Source organism: Balaenoptera physalus, assembly GCF_965194825.1.
Source record: "Balaenoptera physalus genome assembly, chromosome: 10".
NCBI classification, from domain to species: Eukaryota; Metazoa; Chordata; class Mammalia; order Artiodactyla; family Balaenopteridae; genus Balaenoptera; species Balaenoptera physalus.
The window spans coordinates 58,253,258-58,281,129 of NC_138889.1; the positions used below are offsets into that span (position 1 = coordinate 58,253,258).

General features: G+C 36.6%; 1 protein-coding gene across 17 annotated transcripts in view; it reads left to right on the plus strand.

Annotated features, from left to right (window-relative positions):
• GDPD4 (glycerophosphodiester phosphodiesterase domain containing 4) overlaps positions 1 to 27,872 on the plus strand; it is a 283,424-nt gene that overhangs the window by 105,843 nt on the left and 149,709 nt on the right. For 14 of the 17 annotated variants that reach the window (XM_082410330.1, XM_082410323.1, XM_082410329.1 and 11 more), the window contains 2 exons: positions 5,948 to 6,102; positions 17,923 to 18,070. In XM_082410330.1, the coding sequence (XP_082266456.1) occupies positions 5,948 to 6,102; positions 17,923 to 18,070 (303 nt within the window). The remainder of the gene's footprint in view (positions 1 to 5,947; positions 6,103 to 17,922; positions 18,071 to 27,872) is intronic. The other 3 variants (XM_082410317.1, XM_082410318.1, XM_082410322.1) reach the window with 1 other exon arrangement.

Genomic DNA, 27,872 nt, shown 5'->3' on the forward strand with positions numbered 1-27,872 from the left:
GCCAAGGCATGTCAGCAGTCACCTGAAGCTAGTATAGACAGATTCTCCGCCAGAGCCGCCAGAGTGAGCATGGGCCTGCTAACACCTTGGTTTTAGACTTTTGGCCTTCAAACTGTGAGAGAATAAATTTCTCTTCAATTACCAAGTTTGCATTAATGATGGAATTCTTGAATTCCATAGGTTGGTCTTTCTTCTCTGTAAGAGGCCCTTGTCTAAGGATATTAATCAGAGCATTCTGTTTAGATCATCTATTGATGATCTGCCAAAGCATTTCCTTTAATGTCTGTTTTACTGTGGAGCTCTACCTTTAGGACAGCAATTTGTTTGGGGAGTTCCAAAACATCTAGTAATACATGTATTTATTATTCATTTTTAATACAGATAACTGAAGAGGTTAAAAATCTTTTTTTTTCCCCCATAACATTCCAAAGTTGTGAACCACTTGAAAAGCAAACAAGCAATGTATATATTTACCCTTTTATTTTTAGTAATCCCACATGCCATAGAGAGAGCCATAATTTTGGCCAGTTGAGCCAATTTGATATCCAGTAATGGATCTGAGATTCTATAAGGGAATCTAGAAAAATTATTGTATAATCAGCCTATTATTTATTACTTTTTTTCATTTTTAAGTTTAACCTATCAATAAATAACATTAAATCAATATTTGATATAGGAGTATCCAAAAGATCTGTTCCAGGTACGGACAGTTCTCAAATTATAGAAATGATGAGATTCTCCTTTGTTGATAAGGATAATACAGTTGCTATTAAGCGTGTTACATTAGTGACTGGTAATATGAGAAAGAGAAAGTAGGTATTTTGTAATTAATCAACTAACATAAAAATACTGGATATTTTAAGTTAACAAGAGGCATTATATTGAATGTGGTACCATAAAATAGAAAGATGTACCTAGGATGAGATCTGAAGATTATTAGACTAATTTAGCTAAGACTGCATGTTTTTCTGAGGCAAAGATAAAAAGCCTTGGATCAGCGAATAGGCATTAATAGGCAGAGTCTTTGATGTATGTCATGTTGTTAAATTAATACCCATAGACTATGGCCTTACCTTTTACTTTCAAAAAGAAAGGTGTATGATGATCTGGAAGATCAGCAAAGATGATGGTTGAAGAAATATTTTGAGATCACTGAAGGTCTTTCTGTTTTCTGTGTTTTGTGAGAATGGTTCCAAGATGTAAGTCAAATCATACAGAGAGCTATTTCAAAAAAGCTTGCTACCTATACTCTACAACATCCAGTTAATCCCAGAAATCATCTTAATTTTCTTTAGTGTTTGGCCTTGGATAATTTTGTATAATTTGTAATCTCTCACTAGATTATGTCTCTCCTTAGCCAATAGGTCATGGCCTAGGTCAGGGGTTTGCAAACTATGGCCTGCTGTTCAAATCCAGCCCACTGACTATTTTTATATAGCTTGTGAGCTCAGAATGGTTTTGCATTTTTAAATGGTTGAAGAAAAATCAAAAGAATAATGTTTCATGACACATAAAAATTATATAGAAGTCAAATTTCAGTATCCATAAATAAAGTTTTATTGGAACATAGCCATGCTTATTCACTTATGTATTGTCTATGGCTGTTTCTGCAATATAATAGCAGAGTTGAATAATTGTGACATAGACTATATGTCTAACAAAGTCAAAAATGTTTAGTGTATGGCCCTTCACAGAGTAAGTTTGCTGATTCCTGGATAATGAACTGTTATTTGGTAGAGTTAAAATTTCTCCTTAGAGTCTATGTGAATAGAATTATAGAGTCAGTCTTAGAATTTCAAGATGGGCATGGGTTACTGCATATCCTTAAGATCTTGGTTTAAGACTTGAGAAAAGTAAGATGGGACTTCCATAAATGCCTGAAACATAACTTTCCAGGTGAAGTGTTGATTTTGCTCTGGTGAAAGCAATAAATATTAGCTATCTTTATAAGCTAGGACATGAAAGAAAGTAAAGATAGGACCAAAGAGAGTACATTCAGGTTAGGCAGTGCTAGAAAATGAGGTATATAACTCTTTGGTTAATAGCTCACAGATATTGGTGGCAGACCACCATCTCAGTTTCGGGGTTTTTAAAAAACATGTAAAATAGACATATTGCTTGGACTAATGCAAGGGATAATTAAGCCTTGTTATATTGCCTGTTACAGTTGGCTTAGATCTTTTCTAACTTCAGCATTAATAGGATCTTAGGCAACAGTGTCAATAGAGTCAATCTGAACTCTTGTGGGTTTAACACCAATTATTCTGCCTCTTTTCCCCTTGGGTTCTGGTACCGTGAACAATTATTTGGTTATTTTTTTGAATCAACATACTCATGTCCATAGTTATAATTTGATAATGTACAGTAGAATTTTCTGTGACTCCTGATAGTAATTTGTCTGTGCTACATTTCTTCTGGTGGTTCTTGCAAAGTAGGTTCCTAACAAAACTTATAAGAATGTGCCATAGAGAAGAAAGGAGTGTTCTTCTGACAGTTATAGATAAAGACATGGAAAAGCACTTAAGATTGTTAAAAATTCCCACTTCTTGGTTTTAGTACTCTGAGAAATCTGATTTTCTATGGTAGTGACATTAATAGTAAAGGTAGTTGTACCTGTATCAACAAGAAAACTGTATTGTTGTTCATTGATATTTACAGATAGTTCTCATCATAATTGTCTGTTGAGTGGTATTGTTTCCCTCAAAGTGGCATCATTGGGCAGATTTTGGATAATTTTCCTACTTCTAAACCAATATGATACATTGGATCACCCACTGGCTCTTCTACTTGCAATTTTTCTAAGCATAGGCATAGAGAACCAAGGACTTTTTAGTACTGTTTTGAAAATGTTCAACCTTATATTGGAGATAGTCTAAACTGGCATTGTCCCTTTCCAGTTTATTTTTCTGAATAAGTCCCCCCATTTTATATATAAAAAAGAGGCTCAACTTACTTCAGATATTAGATCTACCCTGTAATGCTGTTTAGAGATTACTGGAATCTAGTTTTAAACTCTCCTATTGATTAATCTTTATAGTTTTACTATTTTGAATTTTTCATCCACTTTATCATTAAAGTAAAGGTTTCATAAATAAATGTCCTTGTATAGTGCATTTCTTATTCCTTTTGCCCATTCAGGGACATTTTAAAAATTATGCACAGCTGAGTTATTTAAATCCTTTCTTGGTCTTTCCCATCCTGTTCTTTTAACAATTTTCCCCTCATGAAGGTCTAGTGATTTAGTGAATCAGTTGGTCTAGATCTGATAGAATCTAACAAAAGCTTGTATTCCAAAGCAAATTTCTGTTTTCCTGAGGATTAAGAAAACTTTTACTTATAAACCTCTACTCAGATGTAGACCATGGTTTAATTCCAGACTTACTGTCTGCCTTCAGGTATAGCATGGGAATATTGTGCAATGTGATTTATTCTTTCTTGAGAAAAAGGTGAGAAAGGGCAGGTTGCTTAGGAAGTCAAAGGATGGAGAAGAAATAGAAAGGGCGAGAAGGAGAATGAAGATAAAGTTGTATAGAGAAAAAGAGAGATTATTTGAGTCTTGGTAAAATGTGAGGTAGCTGCTGCTTCCTTCTCCTGAGAGATAGCCTGTTGTCACTGACTTTACCTACAAATGATCTAAAATTGGCAAATGACAATAAAAGTAGCCATCTATTAAATTTAATATAGCTAATATGTGTATGGACTGAGGTATAAGATGAAATGCTGTGTACTGCAAAGAAATTATAACAGTTCCTGCCATTAGGGAGTTGCACTCCAGTAGGAGCAGTAAAGAGTGAGGGAACTATTGTGAATTGTGCATTTCTCTGTGTACCAGACACGCTCCTAGACCTGGTAAATATTTTATCATACTTGATCTTCAAAATAATCCTGTGAATACATAGATTACTTCTCCCCTTCCCCATTTTATATTAGGGTAATGAAGACTTTGAAATTTTAAATGGTTTTATCAATGTTACACAGCAAGAAGTATATGAAGCTAGGATTTGAATCTGGTCTAGGATGTGTACAAATGACTGTAGAAGGCAGAATGAGACATACAATTACAAAGACCTAAAAATGGGTCATTGGGGTTTAGCACCATTGAAGTCTCTTTAGTTTAGGAATATTTAAGGGAGGGTTAATTAAGGAGGTAGCATTTGAACTGGGCTTTGCAGTTTGAGGATAGGATTTTAACAGGTGGATATGGTAAGGAAGGCAAGTGAGTGATAGAGCTGGGATTGAATTCAATTCAGTCTGAAGTCAAAGCCTATTTTCTTTCCATTACACAAAACTAGAACAGTGAGAGAAAATGTGGAAGCCAGTGCAACTGAAAGGGGATTGTAATACTTTGAGTTATAGAAAGAAAAAGGTTGAAAAGGAAGTTCAAGACAAGAACATGAAGGACCTTCAGTACAAATACAACAGGTTCTACAATATAGAATAAATCATTCCAAATACCATGATTACCTATGGAGATTACATTTAATTTCTCTTCTTGGCAAATCTTTTCTCAGGACCAGTATTTTGGAGGGTCTGGTGGGTTGAATGATAATGGACCAACATGGAGGTAGGGCTGGGTGTGGGGCTAAAAGCAGGAGAATTGGAAAATGCTTTTGATAGGAGCCAATGTTTTCTATGATATATTTATTTTTAGTTCAAACCATTTTACAATATGAAGCCCCTATCAGAGGCTGATAGAGAAAAAGCAGGAAATCAGAAGATTCCAAAACTAACTGAATTATTGGAACTTGCACAGAAGGAAAAAAAATCTGTGATATTTGATCTTAATGCCCCTGCACCAAGACATTTTCACAGAAGCTCGTATGTCCGCCATGTAGTAAGCGTGATCCTTGACTCTAAGATTGAGCAACATCTGGTATGTCTATCTTAGTATTTATGGTAGAGGTTGGGAGGTGGGTAGCGTGTCCCAGGAGCATAGCAGCTGAATCTGACCTACCTTGTAGATCTTCCCTGGAATCCTAAAATAATTTTGCTCCCTGTAAAAATGGAGATGACTACTTTATACAGCTATATGTGGCAATCTAAGAATGACCCAATTAAATTTACATCAGTGGGGAAAAACATTGAGGCTATTTGCTATTACAAACCAAATGAAATGTCACCACTCTGTTAAAAGGGAATGTGTGTAATGGCTATATGATGTGACCTGCACCATCACCAGCATACAGCTATTAGAAAGAGCCTCGAGGTAACAGGGAGAAAGAATCTACCCCTTCTTTCTTCTCTTAGTTGCTGCTCCCCACTGGGGGGAATAATTTATTTAATTGGCCAAGCCACTCAAGTTCTATTGCCATTGGTCCTTATAAAAAAAAAAGAAAGAGCCTCGGTATGGAACATTACGGCTTTGAGGACTTGGCTTTCATTAATGACATATAAAGAGACTTTTTGAGCAGAGACTTTTTCATCATGTTTTTCAGAAGCAACTCTGCATTTGGGCAGTCAGTCATTCCAAATGTCTTAAATTCTCAGAATATAGAAGAAAGCTATGAGTGAAACAAATATGTGTCTTTTTGCAAATAGAACTATTTCCACAGATGAGTCATAATAGCATTCCCTGTTGGCAGGAAATGACTCCTTGCAAAGATGATTTTTAGCATCATTAGCTAGAGGAGATGCTTATGATTCCCACCTTTCATCCACACGTACCAGCTCCTCATCCACTCTGGCTAGTGTGAGGACACAGTGGACCCTTGGTCCCATGATGTTAACTGAGAAAACTCAGCTCCAGAACAACCTGGCTGAAAACCCCATTATAAGAATTCATTAGACAATATTAGGCCAGGTTGACTCTATCACCAAGGGCTAGAATCTCTCTGCTCCCTATGGACTGTTACCCATGCTGGAATGGGGCTCCACCCATTCTACTTGGGGCTGTTTGTACCCAAACGGCTGGATTATCCACTGAGAGACTTCCTGTTTTTCCTTACAGATTTTTTGGGTGCCTGGTTTTGATAGGGAGTATGTCAGGAAAAGAGCTCCTGGTTTTCAGCAAGTGGGCCAGTTATTCTCCATTGAACGCCTCACAAAAGAAAATATCAGTAGAATAAATGTTGACTACAAGAGATTGTTCTACAGTGGATTGAGGTAAGTGACCACATCTCTTCTGGCATATATTGCCTTACTTGCACGAAATCTGCATCCCAACCAAGCTACTTAGGTTCCCCCTCCCACCTCAGGATTTCTGTGTGTGGCTATCTTTTTGGAATCCCCTGTTTTCATCTTCTTACCCTTCCCTCCATCTCTGCCAACAAACATTTATCAAGGGTAGACTCTTCCTGGAACATACTCTTCAGCTCCTCCTTCATGCTTCAATCTCTCATCATTCAACACACCTTTTTGTATGCTTGGTGTTTTTGTTTTTATATAAATTGATCATTGAAAAGTCAGAACTCAGAAAGTTGTTGATTTCCTTCTGCCATTACTAGATGCATTGCAGTACCTTGTAAATAACTTTGTAATCCAGATAGCCAGATTTCTTATAGATAAAATTCAGAACATAATTAAATCATTATTAGAAAAACCCTTACAACAGCCAAGTATGAGAAGAAACTGAAATTCTTAACCACCACATTTATAAATATATAATCAGAGACAGATTTTCAGAATTAAAAGCACCTGGGAATAAAATGGTAACTTTTTCAAACTTAACTATTATTAATCACTGTTTAATTTAATCCATATTCCCTTCCTCTTAGATTAAAAATAATTTTTTTCTGATAATTGTAAATGCTTCAGAGACAGTCTGAACTTATATATATATTTTTTGTTCAGATATACATACATATCTCCAAAATCTCCTTGAGCTAGTAAAAATTCCGCTAAATATCTTTCTGTGTCTCAAGCCATGAGCTAGGCTGTTGGTACACCTCTGTTCATGTTCCGACTTTTCTGGCCTCTCTGGCCATGGGGGGAGATGATCATAAAATATGTCTTTTTTCTTTTACAATTAGATAATTATACATGTTTTACCTCTATTTCCCATTCAGAAGATTTCTCTTTGCCCAACTACTCCTCTGTTTTGAGTGTATTTCTATTTCCTTTTACTTTTTTATCAAAGAGAAAATGGCTCCAAGATGATTTCCTTCTCTCCTAATCATAATTTAGATTAATCTAGTAGTTGGAAATAATTATAATAGCTTCCACTATTGAGCCTTTATTATGTGTCAAGTTCTGTTGGTAGACCACAGGCTCTTTTTGAAATTCTGGCTTACCCATCAGCTACACGTGTGACTTTGGACAAGTTTCTAATAATCAGTTTTCTCATTTGAAAATTAAGGATAACAGTAACTTGATAGAATGGTTAAAGGATTAAGTGACATAATTCATATATGCACAGGGCAAAATGCTGGGCAAATGTATGAACATAATGTTGTTTATATGTTGTCGTATGAATGTTGCTTTTATCATCACCATGCTTACATGCTGTGCCCTGGAAATTATCATCACCACCATTCTGCGAATGAGGAATCTTGCCTCTAAAGAGGAAAAGTTCAGGGAGGTTAGGTAATTCACCAACGTCAATACAGTTGGTCAGTAAGGGACCACACTGAGATTTAAATATAGGCCTGACAGACTCCAGAGTCCAAATTCTTTCACTAATAAGCCTTTAGTTATTCCTTGGCCATAGTTATATGGGCATAGTTTCAGCTGGCATCAGACTTAAGAGAGATCATATCCTGAGTCCTATTAGAAAATCAAGCAGTTTAATTTAGCTCAGCAGATATTCACTGAGTAGTAATATGTACAGTGCGCCATGCTAGTTTTATGTGAAAAGTCAACATAAGCGAGGCATCATCCTTTTTCTTAAGGAAACTATATATTCTAATAAGAAGAATAAGGGTTTTTTCCGTATGCCTATAATACAAGGTTGATCATGACCGTTCATGAGCAGACTTTATTCCAAGTCATTCCCCTCAAGAAACACTAAATTTTAAGAAGTTAAGCGGTTGTAACTTGTTATTTGTATACTGTTCATGACCAGAATACTTATTATGATCACATTTCCAATACATTCTCTGTGATCAGTGCTTACTTCCATCAGACCACACTCACAAAACATTGTGACCTTGCCATTTTGACTGAGAATGCTTTAAATACATTACTTTGATCAAACTTATATGAATATAGAGATGCCCTCTGTTTTATTTCTGATGTGGGAATTTTTAAGTGTTTAAAAAATTTTTAATTTATTAAAAATTTAGTGAGGTGAAATTCACATAAAGTTAACCATTTTAAGGTAAACAATTCAGTGACATTTAATACATTCACAATGTTGTGCAACTGTCACCTGTAGTTCCAATACATTTTGGTACTGGAAATTTTTATTTTCCCTCTGATTCTTGGTCAGTCTTGCCAGGGGTTTATGAATTTTATTAACCATTTCAAAACACCAAATTTTGGCTTCGTTAGCTTTATTCTGTTGCACATTTTCTTTCCTATTTCGTTGACTGCTGTTATCTTTATTATTTTCTTTCTTCTATTTCCTTTAGGTTTAATTTGCTCTTCTTTTAGAAGCAGAAAATTAGGTGATTGTTTCTAGATCTTCTTTGCTAATGTAAACATTTAAAGCTATGAATTTCCCTGCAAGCATTGCTTTAATTGCATTCTACAAATAATTTTGATATATTCTTATTATCCAGTTTAAAATATTTAAAAATTTTTATATTTCCCACTTGACTCATGGATTATTTAGAAACGTGTTGCTAACTTTTTTAAAATTTGAGGATTTTCCATCTACTCTAGTGTTATTGACTTCTGATTTAAGGTCACTGTGACCAGAGAACAACTCTATATGATTTCAATACTTTATTGTTTTTCTTTTAAAATTTTTAATTTTATTGACATGCCTTTGAAAGGTTTGTTTTGGTATAAGGCAAAGCTGTCAATTCAAAGTACAAACAGATGGACACAATGTGTATATCAGATGTTGGGAATAAAAATGCTTTATTGATTGAAATAATAGAGGCATTATTTTGATTTGTCTTGACATGAATGCTGATTTATAAATCTCCTCCCCCATTGATTTCTTCTTGTAGTCCAGACACATAGAAATGATAAAAAATCTCACCAAAGCTCACCTTGGTGCTAATCAAGAGTGTTCGATGAACATTATAAAACACATGATTTCAATACTTAAATGTATTTAAACTTGTCTTATAGACCACTATATTGTATATCTTGGTGAACTTCCCATGTCTACCTGAAAAAAGGTGAGCTCTCTTCATTTGTTGGGTGTGATATTCTATAAATATCAATTAGTTTAAATTGGTTGATAGTCTTTTTAAGCATTTTATACTACATTTTCCCCCTGCTTTTTCTATTCAGTTAACACAAAACATTAGTTTGTAGATCAAACTCACACACATCAGAGAACTTACTATGAAGTTTTATAATTAATTTCAAAGATACAGCAGTCTATCAAGAGGCTCAGACAAAGCAAGGAGAGGTCAGAGACATTGATTTCAACTTTGCAGGTTTCTTCCTTTATTGGACACATACTCTGTGGCCCACGGTAATAGATACGACCTCCAAGTGAGTGTTTGCAGGGTTATTTCACTTAGAAGGAGAGCATTTGAGTTACAGAGCGTCTGCATTTAATACTCCCAGGGAGTTGTATAGCTTATGTGACTTTCTCCAGGGACGCATGCGTCATAAATCCACATTCTGTATTTATTTACAAAATATATAATAAAGAAATACTCAACCACAAACATCCTTTTAAAAAATGTTCTATACATAAGGCCTCTCTTCCTGGTAAATATTATCATTCTACTTAGAAAAGAGGTGTAGGTATCATGTTGACAAGGAGATTAGACCATGCTTCTTCCTTCTTTCTTCTGGGAGCAACCTCTTCAGTCAGAGAGAAATTAAGGCCTCCTTGTGCATCATCTGTCAGTTATGGAGAAGGTGGTGTAGTATCTCCAACTATGATTGTTGATTTGTATATTTCTCCCTTTAGCTCTGTTTGTTGCTGTTATTGTGATTGTTATGGTTGTTTGGCTTCTCATATTTTAAACTTTTATTAGGTATATTTGCATTTTAGAATTGTTAGATCTTTCTGGTGAATCCACCCTTTCATTATGAAATGTCCATTTTCTCTGATTATAATTCTTGTCTAAAGATTACTTTTATTAATATTGACACACTTGCTTTCTTATAATTAGTATTTGTGTGAATTTCTTTTTGTGTCCTTTGTCTTTCAACTGCTTTGTGTCTTTATATTTAAAGTACATCTCTTATAAACATCTCTTAAAAAATATTATTGGTTCTTGCTTTTATATTTAGTAGGACAGTCTCTGCTTTTCAATGAGAATGTTTGGCCCATTAATATTTAGTTTAATAATTAATATACTTGGGTTTATATTACATCATACCATTTTTTCTATTTGTCCTTTTTATTCTAGGTTGGTTATTTTGGTCATTCTTTTCCTGCCTTTTAATTTTTTTTAGTTAATTATTTTTTAGTATTCTATTCTATCTCCTCTACTGGCTTCTTACATTTTTAAATTATTTTTTACTGGTTGTTCTAGGAATTGTAAAAAGTATCCTTATCTTATTACAATCCACCTTGAGTTAAATTATTCCATAATATAAAGTATAGAATATTGAAATCTTAATTCCATTGACTATCTGCTGCCCTTTGTGCTATTGTTGTTATAAATAATATTTTTGTTATAAACCCCAGAGTACATTTTTATTATATTTTTTAAAATTGTGTTTTTTTAATTAAACTTTTTATTTTGAGATAATTGCATATTAACCTGTAAGAAATAACACAAAATGATCCTGTATACCTTTTACTCAGTTTACTCCAATGGTAAAACTTGCAAAACTTTAGTACAATATCAAAACCAAGGTATTGACATTGATGCAACCCACCAATCTTATTCAAATTTCCCCAGTTTTACTTATATTCATCTTGTGTGTGTTTGTATATATAGCTCTGTGCAGTTTTATCACATGTGTAGGGTTGTATATCCAGTGCCACAACCAAGACATAGACTAGTTTCATCACTGGAAGTATTCTTTTTGTTTCCCTTTGATAACTACACTCCCCTTACTTCCTTCCACTTCCCCTCACCCCAAACCCTAGCTCTTCACAATCACTAATCTGTTCTCTACTTTTATTATTTTGTCATTTTGAGAATGTAATATAGATAGTATCATAGAGTATATAACCTGTTGTGATTGGCTTTTTTTCATTCAATATAATTCCCTTTGAGAGTTATCCAGGTTATTATATATATATCAATAGTTTATCCTTTTTCATTGCTGAGTAGTATTCCATTGTGTGGAGGTACTGAAGTTTGTTTAATCATTCACCAACTTAAGGCTATCTGACTGTTTCTGTTTATGAGCTATTATAAATAAATCTGTTATGAACATTTGTGTACAGGTTTTCATGTGAACATAAGGTTTTTAAACTAAAAGCCTATAGTTTATTCAGATTTTAGTCATTTTTTTAAAATGTTTTAACTGTGGTAAAAATATACATAATATAAAATGTACTGTTTTAATCATTTGTAAACATACAGTTCAGTCATTTTAATATACATTCATTACATTGTGCAGCCATCTCTGCCATCAAGCTACCTAACTCTTTTTGTCTTGTAAGCTCAAATTCTATACTCATTAAACAATAACATCCCTACCAACTCCCCAACCCCCAGACCCTGGCAACCACCATTCTGCTTTCTTTCTCTGATTTTGACTTATATAAGTGGAATCATGTAGTATTTGTCTTTTTGCAACTGGCTTATTTCACTTAGCATAAAATCCTCTAGGTTCATCCATGTTAAATCCATCCATTGCAGAATTTCTTTCTTTTTTAAGGCTAAATAATATTCCATTGCATGTATATACCACAGTTTGCTTATTCATTCATCAGTTGATGAACACTTGAGTTGCTTCCACATTCTAGCTATAGTGAATAATGCTGCTATGAATATGGGTGTACAAATATCTCTTCAAGACCCTTCTTTCAGTTGTTTTGGCAATATATCCATTAAGTGGACTTTCTGATCATATGGTAATTCTATTTTTAATATTTTGAGGAACTGTCGCACTGCTTTCCATAACAGCTGTACCAACAGTACACAGAGGTTCCAATTTCTCTATGTCCTCCGCACCCTTGTTGATTTCTGTTTTTTTTTTTTTTTCTTGATGTAGCTATCCTAATGGGTTAGTATTAGTTCTTCTTGAAACGTTTTGTGGAATTCAACAGTGAAGGCAATGGGTCCAGGACTTTTCTTTGTTGGAAGGTTTTTGGTTAATGATTCAATCTCCTTATTCATTGTATGTCTATTTGCATTTTCTAATTCTTTATGATTAAAAGGTAGGTTTTGTGTTTCTAGGAATTTGTTTCAGCTAGGTTATCCAATTTGTTGGGATACAACTGTTCATAGTACTCTCTTATAATCCTTTTTATTTCTGTAAAATTGGTAGTAATATCCCCAATTTTATTTCTGCTTTCAGTAATTTGAGTTTCTCTTTTTATTAATAGTACATCTAGATAAAGGTTTATCAATTTTGTTGATCTTTTTGAAGAACTAACCTTTGGGTTCATTGATTTTCTCTATTGGTTTTCTGTTTTCTATTTCATTTATATCTGCTCTAATCTTTATTATTTTCTTTCTTTTGCTATGTTGGATCAATTTGTTCTTCTTTTTCTAGTTCCTTAAGTTACAAAGTTAGGATGCTGATTTGAGATCTTCCTTGTTTTTTAAATGTAAGCATGTATAACTATGAATTTATCCCCAGCACCACTTTTGCTGCATGCCATAATTTTGGTATGTTGTGTTTTTATTCTCATTTGTCTCCAAGTATTTTGTAATCTCCCTTGTGATTTCTTTTTTGATCCATTGGTAGTTTAAAAGTGTGTTAAGTTCCACGAATATGTGAATTTTACAGTTTTCCTTCTGTTATTGACTTCTAATTTCATCTTGTTGTGGTTGGAGGAGATACTTTGTATGGTATCAATCTGTTTGAATCTATCAAGTCTTAATTTGTTGCCTAACATGTGGTCTATCTTGCAAAGTGTGCACTTGAGAAGAATGTGTATGTTGTTAGTGTTGGGCTGAGTGTTATATATATGTCTGTTAGATATAGTTAGTCCTTGTGTTGATTAAGTACTCTATTTCCTTACTTACCTTTGGTGTGGTTCTATCCATTGTTGAGAGTGGGATATTGAAATCTCTAATGATTATTGTACAGTTGTCTATTTCTCCCTTCAATTCTGTCAGTTTTTGCTCTGTAAATTTTGCTGGTCTGTCATTAGGTGTGTAAATGTTTACAATTGTTGTATCTTCTTGCTGTATTGAATCTCTTATTAATATATAATGTCCTTCTTTGTCTCTTATAACCTCGATATAAAGCCTATTTTGTCTGTATTGAATCTCTTATTAATATATAATGTCCTTCTTTGTCTCTTATAACCTCGATATAAAGCCTATTTTGTCTAACATCAGCATAGCCACCCCTGCTCTTGTTGGTTACTATCTGCATGGACTGTCTTTCCATCCTTTCCCTTGTAATCTATCTGTGTCTTTGAATATAAAGTGAGTCTCTTGTAGACATCATGAATTGAAACATGTTTTATCTGTTCTGCCAGTCTCTGTCTTTTACTTAGAGAGGTTGACCCAATTACATTTAAAATAATTACTGACAAGGAGAGATTTTGTCACAGTGTTACTTCTGTCATTTCTGTAAATACTTGTTATTTTGTTTCTGTCATCTGTTTTGTTTTTTTTTTCTTTACTTTCTATATGCCTTATAGCTTTTTTGTCCCTTTGGTTTCTGCATTACAATTTTCTTTGTTGTTTTGTTGATCTTTTATAGTGAAATGTTTAAATCCTTTTCTCATTTTTTGGGGGTGTATATTCTATATCTATTTTATTTGTGGTTACCATGGGAATTACATTTACTATACTAAAGCTTTAACACTCTTATTTGAACTTATATCAGCTTAACTTCAATAATATAGAAAAACTCTGTTCCTTTACAGATCTATTCCTACCTTTCTGGGTTGTTAATGTCAGAAAATTAAATCTTTATACATTGTGTGCACCAAAACATAAACTAGTAATTTAAAAAAATGCGTTAGTCTCAAATTACATAGAAAACAACTTTTGGAGCTACAAACCAAATTTACAATAATACTAACTTTTAGGCTAATAATTATTTTTTTCTTTAGATATACTAGTCTCAAATCATGTAGAAAATAAAAAGTACAGTTACAAACCATTGTTACAATAATACTAGCTTTTATAATTGCCCATATATTTGCTTTTATTGAGATCTTTATTTCTTCATTCAATTCTGAGTAACTGTCTAGTGTCCATTCATTTCACCTTGCAGGACTCCATTTAGTTTTTCTTGCAAGGTGAGTCTAGTGGCCATGAACTCCCTCAGCTTTAGTTCTTCTGGGAATATCTTAATTTGTTTCTCACTTCTGAATGACAGTTTTTCTGGATATAGGATCCTTCATTGACAGTATTTTAACACTTTGAATAGGTTGGTCCACTGCCTTCTGGCCTCCAAAGTTCTGATGAGAAATCTGCTGGTGATGTTGAGGATCCCTTGTATGAGACAAGTCGCTTCTCTCTTGGTGCTTTCAGTATTCTCTCTCTGGCTTTTGAAAGTCTGATTATAATGCGTCTCAGTGTGAGTCCCTTTGAATTCATCTTACTTGGAGGTTGTTGATCTTCTTGGATGTTTTCCTTCATGTCTTTGATCAAATTTGAGAAGTTTTAAGCCATTATTTCTTCAAATATTCTTTCTGTCCTGTTCTCTTTCTCTTTTCCTTTTGGGAATCCAAGAATGCATATATTGATCTGTTTGATGGTGTCCCATAGATATTTTAGGCTGTTCACTTTTCTTCAATTTTTTTTCTTTCTGTTCTTCAGAATGGTTAACGTCTATTGGCCTATCTTCAAGTTCACCAATTCTTTCTTCTACCTGCTCAAATCTGCCTTTGGATCCTAATATCAAAATTTTCATTTCAGTTACTATACTGTTCAGTTCTAGAATTCTTTTTGGTTTCTTTGTTAGGATTTATGTTCCTTTATTAATATTTAAATTTTGTTTATACATTTTTAAACTTTATCTACATCTTCCTTTAGTTCTTTGAGTATCTTTAAGAGATTTGTTTCCAAGTCTTTGTCTAGCATATCTGCCAACAACTCTTCTCTGGGAACAGTTTTTATCAATTTATTTTTTTTCCTTTGAATGGACCCTATTTTCTTGTTTCTTAGTATGCCTTGTGATTTTTTTTTTTTGAAAAATGTATATTTCAATCTAATAATCTGGTAACTCTGGAAATCAGATTCTTCCCTTCCTCAAGGTATGCTGTATTTTTGTTATTTGTTTATTTGTTGTTGTTGGCTGTCTCTGTGCCAAGGATCAGCCTGAGTTCTTCTCAAATCTCTTGTGTTCCTTTCCCTGCTCATACATGGTCACTTTCTAATTTTCCCCATATATAAATTGCTTTTGCATGTCCTAGTCTTTAATGTATGACTCCCAAAAAGGGAAAAAAAGAAAAATAAAAGGTGGGGAGGAAAGAGTGCTGGCCCTTTTAACCCCTGGTAGTCACTTCAGTGGGAGTGGGAGGGGTTTGCAACAGTGGGGGGAGGTACAAAAATCATGGCTTCCCTACTCTGTCTACAGCTCTGTGAATGGAAGCATCAATCAGTGATCGGAGCACAGATCCCTAATATATGAAGGATAGCATCCTTTTGGCTCACCTTGGCTCCTACAAGGTTTGTGCAAGCTGCTTCAGGAACATGGGCACAGCTGCCTGCCATGGGACTGGTGTACTGTAACTGCTACTGTGCCAAGTGATGAAATCAACCAAAGTTAACTATAACTTACCATCCAAAACTCCCCTGGAAGTTGAAAGCCTTCAATAGATTCCATAGCTACAAAATAGTTATAGTAGGCAGATTCTTTTAGTGCAGTTGTTGTCTAGGTGGGGAGAGAAATTCCTGGTGTTTCCTTCTCTGCCATCTTCCAAGAATCCTCTCCTGTGAAATAAGTGTTTTTATGAGATAAATACCTAAGAATGCAGTTGCTGGGTTATGGTAATTACTTGTCTAGTTTTATGAAAACTGCCAAACTTTTTTTGGGAAACTTTTATGTTCCTGCCAGCAATGTATAATGACCTAGAGCCTCTACATCCTTACCAGTTTTTGGCATTGTCACTATATTATTGTAGCCATTCCAATCGGTGTGTAGTGACATCTCATTGTGGTTTTAATTTTCATTCTCTGATGGCTAATGATGTTGCCCATATTATCATGTGTTTATTTTCCAATGGTATACCCTCTTCAGTGAAATGTCTCTTCATATCCTTTCTAACTGAATTGCTTGAATTTTTTTTATTATTGAATTTTGAGGGTTCTCTCTATATTATAGATACTAGTCCTCTGTTGCATATGTTGTTTGTAAATAATTTGTCCCAGTATGGCTGGTCTGTAGCATCCTCTTAACAGAGTCTCCCACAGAGCAGAATTTTAAAATTTTGATGAGGTCTAACTTGTCAATTTTACCTTTTATGGATCATGCTTTTAGTGTCAAATCTAAGAGTTCTTTGTCTACCTCTTAGATCTCAAAGATTTCTCCTATGTTTTAAACGTATTCTTTCATCACTATTATGCAGTTTACAGCTTTCAGATCCTTCCTTGTTTTATTAAGTTTATACCTAATTATTTAATTTTCTTTGGAGTGATTGCTAATAGTATTGTTTTAAATTTCAATTTCTGTATGTTCATTAATATATAGAAATGTGTTTGGTTTTTGAGTGTTGGTTTCAAAAAGTATAAAAAGTAGCTTTTTCAAAACCATTTCCTTATTTCTATTTTTTAAATTTATCTTTAGGTGATCTGTAGAATTGTCTTAAAGACAGTCTAACATATTGGGTAACTAATGGCAGGCACTCTTGTAAAGGTGGTATGGTTATTTTTATTTTACAGTTTATACACTGAGCCTAAGAACTTGCCAAGTTAGTATGTGGCTGGGATTCAAACCCAGGCTTGTACAGAGCTGTTTTCAATATGCTATACCATCTCAGGGTTTAAAAAGTCTTTTGAAGGCACTTACGTGGTGTATTTTCTGAGAAATATAATCTCTGAAAATGACAGCTTGACTAGGTGTTCTTCTACTGTTTCTGTCGATACTGCACAAATATTTACTGACATTTGAAGTTCTGACATTGGGAAGTGTTGTGTTCCATTCCCCCTACTCAATGCTTATAAAAATTCTTTATATTTGAAATTTAAATATTCACCAAATTGGTGTTCATTTCTTCATTCCTTCCTTTAACTATTTCTGAAGGCAGATATGCTAGGTACTGGATATACAGAGATGAGTAAGACACAGTCTCTGCTTTTAATTTGCTTACAGTCAAGTAAAGAAGACTGATAGGAAAGCAGATAAATAGAGTAGAGTGTGGTAAGTACTCTGATGGAAGTAAGTACATTTGCTACACAATAGTGTACTGGAGCTGGTTCATTTCAGCTTATGGGAGCAAATTGTGGGAGTATTTACACCATGGAAATTGGCAAATTCTACAGTTAGAGCTTTTCTTATTTTTTTTCTTTCCCTCCATCTCTCCTTCCTTCCTCCCTCCCTCCCTCTCTCCCTCTCCTCCTTCTTTCCCTTCCTTCTCTTTCCCTTAGGAAGCCAGTTTACTAAAATACTACTGTTGGTACAGGAGCAAAGGTATTAAATCCAGTTCTTTATCTCACTGTAACTTGAGCTCATTCTGCATGTCATATCATAAGTTGTCCTACTACCAACTACTTCTGGTGATTTAAGCAACAGCCTTTCACAAACACGGTGGCTGTTTCCCTTTTACATGATGAGAGTGAGATTAAGTCTAAATCTCCGGTGGGTTCTTTTTCTTCCCAGAGAATATAAAGCAGTTAACATCAACATCAACTTATACATCGTCAATGAACCTTGGCTTTTCTCACTGGCCTGGTGCTCCAGCATTTACTCAGTGACCACAGACAACATTCAGGTCCTGAATGAGATAAATCACCCTTACTTCTTCATGGTGAGCTGATAGTCCAGATTGTTCTTCCAACTCTGGTACAATAGGGGTCTCTGTCCCCCACCCCATCCCTACACTGCCCACTGTGCAGTCCCCAGGGAAGCTGTTGAAGAGCAGAGATTTATGTGACATTGGAGATGGCATTCCCCCTTCTCTCACCCAGATCCCTCTGTGATTTTCAGGGAAAAATTAATGTTGTTTCAATAATTGCTATTTATTGAATCCTCACACTGTGCCTTTCATGCATTATGTAATTTAACCCTCTGAGTTAGCCACTAGGAGTATCCCCATGGGGGATCTGAAGTTTGTAGCTTCACATGATACAAGATTCAAAATGAGGTCTGACTCCAGAGTTTTGTTACTGCAGCCACACCTTCCTGTAGGCACAGCAACAATGACAGTGGCATGGGGTGTGGGGAGAAAATCAAGTGTACTTGATTCCAAAGTGAAAACTGTGTGTCCTGAGCAAAATGCTTTTGAAAAGGAGAGTGAGTGTCCAGCCACCGAGCTTGATTTCCCCTTCTGCCCTGCTACTGCTTACGGCCAGAAGTGTGGGGGACCTGAAGACCTGTGTTTTAATCCCAGCTAAATCCCACCACTTACTGTCTGTAGAGGGAACCCCAGCTAACCAGTTAACTGCTTCAGAAGCTGTTTTTCAAATCAGTGTAGAGTATGTTGACTGAATCGGACATCTATAACAGAAAAGAGCTTAATTTCTCTCCACTGACTCTTTAAACTGCTCTGTGAACTAGATCTTTCCCTGCCCTTGAATGAGGTCTCACTCAGGTCCCATAGCTTTTCTAGTCACTCTTAGATAATTTCTTAAAGTACAGTTTAGTCACCAAAAAGTCTCAGTTCAGCATCAACAGTCTAGCCCAGAGAATAACCCAGACTCTAAACTGCCTTGAAAATTAAAGCTTTTTAAATGAGAGGCCTAAATATTTCTTGTTGCTTTCTCCATAACTCCAGGTTCACTGGCCCTTGTTTCTGTCTTGATCAGGGTCAGGAGCAGGAGAAAGGGGATCAAGGCCAAGGGCACAATCTCATAGGGCTAGTACTGCACTGAGTACTACTCAGTACAGTACTCAGTACACTACTCTGGCGGCAGTGTAAAATTGCTTACCCCTTCTTTCTTGGTGGCTCGGGCAGTTTTCTGTAGATGACCCTCAAGGAAACCTTGGATGGCAGGTCCCTTGGCATAGGTAAAGCCTCTCCACTTGTCTGTCCCCATACTATCCCTCTTCATATATGTACTATATACTTTTCTAATATTTTTGTTTTTTAAAATTGATTGCAAAGTAAACTTATTCATTATATAAAATTCAATCATTATAAAAATCTATAAATTAGAAAGCAATACACTCCTCCATAATCCTATCCCCCTAAATCAATAATGTCTTAAAGTTGTCCCTTTGGATATATCAAATAAAACTTTATTAAGTAAAACTTTTCATTTTAATATTTTAATTCATATTTGAGTTGATAATAAATTCATGTGATTCAAAATTCAAAGAGTATAAAAGAATGTAAATAAAAAACTTCCTTCTACACCTGGCCTGGGCTTTTTTAAAGGACCCAAAGTCACTTTGTTCAGGGGGGTGGGGCCAGTATCCCAAAGGCTTTCCTAAGCAGCCTACACTCTGGGTTAGAATATGCAGATTCAAATCTTGGCTCTAACCACTTACTGTGTGAACTTGGAAATGTTAGTTAACCTGTCTGGGCCTCAGACAGGTTATTTGTTTATTTGTAAATTGGGGATAAAAATACTACAATAGGGAAACCTTCAAGATGGTGGAGGAGTAAGATGTGGAGATCATCTTCCTCCCCACAAATACATCTGAAATCCATCTACATGTGGAACAACTCCTACAGAACACTTACTGGACGTTGGCAGAAGACCTCAGACTTCCCAAAAGGCAAGAAACTCCCCACGTACCTGGGTAGGGCAAAAGAAAAAGGAAAAACAGAGACAAAAGAATAGGGATGGGACCTGCACCTCTGGGAGGGAGCTGTGAAGGAGGAAAGGTTTCCACACATTAGGAAGCCCCTTCACTGGCAGAGACAGGGAGTGGCGGGGGGGAAGCTTCAGAGCCAAGGAGGAGAGCAACAGGGGTGCAGAGGGCAAAGTGGAGAGATTCCCGCTCAGAGGATTGGTGCCGACCAGCACTCACCAGCTTGAGAGGCTTGTCTACTCACCGGCTGGGGCGGGTGGGGGCTGGGAGCTGAGGCTCAGACTTCGGAGGTTGGATCCCAGGGAGAGGACTGGGGTTGGCTGTGTGAACACAGCCTGAAGGGGGCTAGTGCACCACAGCTAGCTGGGAGGGAGTCTGGGGAAAAGTCTGGAACTGCCTAAGAGGCAAGAGACCATTGTTTCGGAGTGCACGAGGAGAGGGGATTCATAGCAGCGCCTAAACGAGCTCCAGAGACGGGCGGGAGCTGCAGCTATCAGTGCGGACACCAGAGACGGGCATGAAATGCTAAGGCTGCTGCTGCTGCGGCTGCCACCAAGAAGCCTATGTGCAAGCACAGGTCACTATCCACACCTCCTCTGCCTGGGAGTCTGTGCAGCCCTCCACTGCCACGGTCCCGGGATCCAGGGACAACTTCCCCTGGAGAACACACGGCATGCCTCAGGCTATTGCAATGTCATGCTGGCCTCTGCCACCGCAGGCTCGCCCTGCATTCTGTAACCCTCTCTCCCCTCAGCCTGAGTGACCCAGAGCCCCCTAATCAGCTGCTACTTTAACCCTGTCCTGTCTGAGCAAAGAACAGACGCCCTCAGGCTACCTACATGCAGAGGTGGGGCCTAAACCAAAGCTGAACCCCAGGAGCTGTGTGAACAAAGAAGAGAAAGGGAAATTTCTCCCAGCAGCCTCAGGAGCAGCGGATTAAATCTCGACAATCAACTTGATGTACCCTGCATCTCTGGAATACCTGAATAGACAATGAATCATCCCAAAATTGAGGCAGTGGACTTTGGGAGCAACTGAAGACTTGGGGTTTGCTTTCTGCACCTAATTTGTTTCTGGTTTTATGTTTATCTTAGTTTAATATTTAGAGTTTATTATCATTGGTAGATTTGTTTACTGATTTGGTTGTTCTCCTTTTTAAATTTTTTTATATATACATATATATTTTTTTCCTTTTTCTCTTTTTGTGTGTATGTGTATGCTTCTTTGTGTGATTTTGCCTGTATAGCTTTGCTTTTACCATTTGTTCTAGGGTTCTGTCTGTCCGTGTGTGTGTGTGTATGTGTGTGTGTGTGTAGTTTTTAGCACTTGTTATCATTGATGGATTTGTTTTTTGGTTTGGTTGCTCTCTTCTTTCTTTCCTTCCTTTTAATTTTTTTTATTTTTAATAATTTTTAAATTTTGTATTTTAATTCCTTCATTCCTTCCTTCCTTCCTCCCTCCCTCCCTCCCTCCCTTCCTTCCTTCCTTCCTTCCTTCCTTCCTTCCATCCTTCCTTCCCATTCTCCCTTTTCTTCTGAGCCATGTGGCTGACAGGGTCTTGGTGCTCCAGCTGGGTGTCAGGCCTGTGCCTCTGAGGTGGGAGAGCCGAGTTCAGGACATTGGTCCACCAGAGACCTCCCAGCTCCATGTAATATCAAATGGCAAAAGCTCTCCCAGAGATCTCCATCTCAATGCTAACACCCAGCTCCCCTCAATGACCAGCACGCTACAGTGCTGGACACTCTGTGCCAAACTACTAGCAAGAGAGGAACACAACCACACCCATTAGCAGAGAGGCTGCCTAAAATCATAATAAGGTCACAGACACCCCAAAACACACCACTGGACGTGGTCCGACCCACCAGCAAAACAAGATCCAGCCTCATCCACCAGAACACAGGCACCAGTCCGCTCCACCAGGAAGCCTACACAACCCACTGACCCAACCTTACCCACTGGGGGCAGACAAGAAAAACAACGGGAACTACGAACTGAAGCCTGCGAAATGGAGACCCCAAACACAGTAAGTTAAGCAAAATGAGAAGACAGAGAAACACACAGCAGATGAAGGAGCAAGGTAAAAACCCACCAAACAAAACACATGAAGAGGAAATAGGCAGTCTACCTGAAAAAGAATTCAGAGTAATGATAGTAAAGATGATCCAAAATCTTGGAAATAGAATGGAGAAAATACAAGAAACGTTTAACAAGGACCTAGAAGAACTAAAGAGCAAACAAACGATGAACAACACAATAAATGAAATTTCAGATTCTCTAGAAGGAATCAATAACAGAATAACTAAGGCAGTAGAACAGATAAGTGACCTGGATGATAAAATAGTGGAAATAACTACTGCAGAGCAGAATAAAGGAAAAAGAATGAAAAGAATTGACGACAGTCGCAGAGACCTCTGGGACAACATTAAACGCACCAACATTCGAATTATAGGGGTCCCAGAAGAAGAAGAGAAAAAGAAAAGGACTGAGAATATATTTGAATAGATTATAGTTGAAAACTCCCCTAGTATGGGAAAGGAAATAGTCAATCAAGTCCAGGAAGTGCAGAGTCCCATACAGGATAAATCCAGGGAGACACATGCCAAGACACATATTAACCAAACTATCAAAAATTAAATACAAAGAAAAAGTAAAAGCAGCAAGGGTAAAACAACAAATAACATACAAGGGAATCCCCATAAGGTTAACAACTGATCTTTCAGCAGAAACTCCGCAAGCCAGAAGGGAGTGGCAGGACATATTTAAAGTGATAAAAGGGAAAAAACCTACAACCAAGATTACTCTACCCAGCAAGGATCTCATTCATATTCAACAGAGAAATTAAAACTTTTACAGACAAGCAAAAGCAAAGAGAATCCAGCACCACCAAACCAGCTTTACAACAAATGCTAAAGGAACTTCTCCAGGCAGAAAACACAACAGAAGGAAAAGACCTTCAGTAAGAAACCCAAAATAATTAGGAAAATGGTAATAGGAACATACATATCGATAATTACCTTAAATGTAAATGCATTAAATACTCCAACCAAAAGACATAGACTGGCTGAATGGATACAAAAACAAGACCCATATATATGCTGTCAACAAGAGACCCACTTCAGACCTAGGGACAAATATAGAATGAAAGTGGGGGATGGAAAAAGATATTCCATGCAAATGGTAATCAAAAGAAAGCTGAAGTAGCAGTTCTCGTATCAGCCAAAGTAGACTTTAAAATAAAGACTGTTACAAGAGACAAAGAAGGACACTACATAATGATCAAGGGATCAATCCAAGAAGAAGATATAACAATTGTAAATATTTATGCACCTAACATAGGAGCACCTCAATATATAAGGCAAATGCTAACAACCATAAAAGGGGAAATCAACAGTAACACCATCATAGTAGGGGACTTTGACACCCCACTTTCACCAATGGACAGATCATCCAAAATGAAAATAAATAAGGAAACACAAGCTTTAAATGATACATTAAACAAGATGGACTTAATTGATATTTTTCAGACATTCCATCCAAAAACAACAGAATACACTTTCTTCTCAAGTGCTCATGGAACATTCTCCAGGATAGATCATATCTTGGGTCACAAATCAAAGCTTGATAAATTTAAGAAAATTGAAATCATATCAAGTATCTTTTCGAAACACAACGCTTTGAGACTAGATATCAATTATAGGAAAAACTCTGTAAAAAATACAAACAGATGGAGGCTAAACAATACACTACTAAATAACCAAGAGATCACTGGAGAAATCAAAGAGGAAATCAAAAAATACCTAGAAACAAATGACAATGAAAACACGATGACCGAAACCCTATGGGATGCAGCAAAAGCAGTTCTAAGAGGGAAGTTTATAGCAATACAATCCTACCTCAAGAAACGAGAAACATCTCAAATAAACAACCTAACCTTACACCTAAAGCAATTAGAGAAAGAAGAACAAAAAACCCCCAACGTTAGCAGAAGGAAAGAAATCATAAAGACCAGATCAGAAATAAATGGAAAAGAAATGAAAGAAACAATGGCAAAGATCAATAAAACTAACAGCTGGTTCTTTGAGAAGATAAACAAAATTGATAAACCATTCGCCAGGCTCATCAAGAAAAGGAGAAGACGCAAATCAATAGAATTAGAAATGTAAAAGGAGAAGTAACAACTGACACTGCAGAAATACAAAGGATCATGAGAGATTACTACAAGCAACTAATGCCATTAAAATGGACAACCTGGAAGAAATAAACAAATTCTTAGAAAAGCATAACCTTCTGACTGAATCAGGAAGAAATAGAAAATATAAACAGACCAGTGACAAGCACTGAAATTGAAACTGTGATTAAAAATCTTCCAACCAGCAAAAGCCCAGGACCAGATAGCTTCACAGGCGAATTCCGTCAAACATTTAGAGAAGAGCTAAAACCTATCCTTCTCTAACTCTTCCAAGATATAGCAGAGAGAGGAACACTCCCAAGCTCATTCTACGAGGCCACCATCACCCTGATACCAAAACCAGACAAAGATATCACACAAAAAACTACAGGCCAGTACCACTGATGAACATATATGCAAAACTCCTCAACAAAGTACTAGCAAACAGAATCCAACAACACATTAAAAGGATCATACACCATGATCAAGTGGGGTTTATCTCAGGAATGCAAGGATTCTTCAATATATGCAAATTAATCAATGTGATAAACCATATTAACAAACTGAAGGAGAAAAACCATATGATCATCTCAATAGCTTCAGAAAAAACTTTTGACAAAATTCAACACCCAAAAACCCTCCAGAAAATAGGCATAGAGGGAACTTACCTCAACATAACAAAGGCCATATATGACAAACCCACAGCCAACATCATTCTCAGTGGTGAAAAACTGAAAACATTTCCTCTAAGATCAGGAACAAGACAAGGTTGTCCACTCTCACCACTCTTTTTTTTTTTTTTTTTTTTTTTTTTTTTTTCTGTGCGAGGGCTTTCTCTAGTTGCGGCAAGCGGGGGCCACTCTTCATCGCGGTGCGCGGGCCTCTCACCATCGCGGCCTCTCTTGTTGTGGAGCACAGGCTCCAGACGCGCAGGCTCAGTAATTGTGGCTCACGGGCCCAGTTGCTCCGTGGCATGTGGGATCTTCCCAGACCAGGGCTCGAACCCGTGTCCCCTGCATTGGCAGGCAGATTCTCAACCACTGCGCCACCAGGGAAGCCCATCACCACTCTTATTCAACATTGTTTTGGAAGTTTTGCCACGGTAATCAGGGAAGAAAAAGAAAGAAAAGGAATCCAAATCAGAAAAGAAGAAGTAAATACGTCACTGTTTGTAGATGACATGATACTATACATAGAGAATCCTAAAGATGCTACCAGAAAACTACTAGAGCTAATCAATGATTTTCGTAAAGTAGCAGGATACAAAATTAATGCACAGATATTTCTTGCATTCCTATACACTAATGATGAAAAATCTGACAGGGAATTTAAGGAAACACTCCCATTTACCACTGCAACAAAAAGAATAAAATACCTAGGAATAAACCTACCTAAGGAGACAAAAGACCTGTATGCAGAAAACTATAAGACACTGATGAAAGAAATTAAAGATGATACAAACAGATGGAGAGATATACCATGTTCTTGGATTGGAAGAATCAACACTGTGAAAATGACTATACTACCGAAAGCAATCTACAGATTCAATGCAATCCCTATCAAACTACCAATGGCATTTTTCACAGAACTAGAACAAAAAATTTCATAATTTGTATGGAAACACAAAAGATCCCGAATAGCCAAAGCAACCTTGAGAAAGAAAAACGGAGCTGGAGGAATCAGGCTCCCTGACTTCAGACTATACTACAAAGCTACAGTAATCAAGACAGTATGGTACTGGCACAAACACAGAAATATAGATCAATGGAACAGTATAGAAAGCCCAGAGGTAATCCCATGCACATATGGTCACCTTATCTTTGACAAAGGAGGCCACAATATACAATGGAGAAAAGACAGCCCCTTCAGTAAGTGGTGCTGCGAAAACTGGACAGCTACATGTAAAAGAATGAAATTAGAACACTCCCTAGCACCATACACAAAAATAAACTCAAAATGGATTAAAGACCTAAATATAAGGCCAGACACTATAAAACTCTTAGAGGAAAACATAGGCAGACCACTCTATGACATAAATCACAGCAAGATCCTTTTTGACCCACCTCCTAGAGAAATGGAAATAAAAACAAAAATAAAAAATGGGACCTAATGAAACTTAAAAGCTTTTGCACAGCAAAGGAAACAATGAACAAGACAAAAAGACAACCCTCAGAATGGGAGAAAATATTTGCAAATGAAGCAACTGACAAAGGATTAATCTCGAAAATTTATAAGCAACTGATGCAGCTCAATATTAAAACAACAAACAACCCAATCCAAAAATGGGCAGAAGACCTAAATAGACATTTCTTCAAAGAAGATATACAGATTGCCAAGAAACACATGAAAGGATGCTCAACATCAGTAATCATAGAGAAATGCAAATCAAAACTACAATGAGGTATCACCTCACACCAGTCGGAATGGCCATCATCAGAATATCAACAAGTAATAAATGCTAGAGAGGGTGTGGAGAAAAGGGAACCCTCTTGCACTGTTGGTGGGAATGTAAATTGATACAGCCACTATGGAGAACAGTATGGAGGTTCCTTCAAAAACTAAGAATAGATCTACTGTACGACCCAGCAATTCCACTACTGGCAATATACCCTGAGAAAACCATAATTCAAAAAGAGTCATGTACCACAATGTTCATTGCAGCACTATTTACAATAGCCAGGACATGGAAGCAACCTAAGTGTCCATCAACAGATGAATGCATAAAGAAGATGTGGCACATACATACAATGGAATATTACTCAGCTATAAAAAGAAACGAAATTGAGTTACTTGTAGTGAGGTGGATGGACCTAGTCTGTCATACAGAGTGAAGTAAGTCAGAAAGAGAAAAACAAATACTGTATGCTAACACATATATATGGAATGTAAAAAAGAAAAAAAAAAGTTCTGAAGAACCTAAGGGCAGGACAGGAAGAAAAATGCAGACGTAGAGAATGGACTTGAGGACACAGGGAGGGGGAAGGGTAAGGGTAAGCTGGGACGAAGTGAGAGAGTGGCATGGACATATACACACTACCAAATCTCAAATAGATGGCTAGTAGGAAACAGCCACACAGCACAGAGGGATCAGCTTGGAATTTTGTGACCACCTAGAGCAGTGGGATAGGGAGGGTGGGAGGGAGCTGCAAGAGGGAGGATATATGTATTTGTATAGCTGATTCACTTTGTTATACAGCAGAAACTAACACACCATTGTAAAGCAATTATACTCCAATAAAGATGTTAAAAAATACTACAATAGAAGCAATTTTATCCAAAATAATTCTGTCTGCTTAGCAGTCTGTTAATTCAAAAATTTTAAATGGGGAATCATGAAATGAATGATATACAGTCTATTAGCTTTTTACTACATTTTAAAAAACGTACCTAATAGTTAGTGGCTTAAAAGAAACAAATTTGTCACATTCTCTATGATGGCTGAGTGGTTTCTCTGTGCTCAGCCAGTTTGGCTGGACTAAGTGGTAGGATGGCCCCATTCATATGTCTGTGGTCTTACCTGAGATGAGTGTGGTCTCTCTTCGTTTGGTCAGTCATCCTCAAGGAATCCAGCTTGTGCATGTTCACCTGGTGGCATTGGGTTCTCAGCAGCAAGAGAGGTGAAGTCCCAGTGCACATACCTTTTCGAGGATCTCCCAGTGTGATGTTTGCTAATGTTCCATCGGCC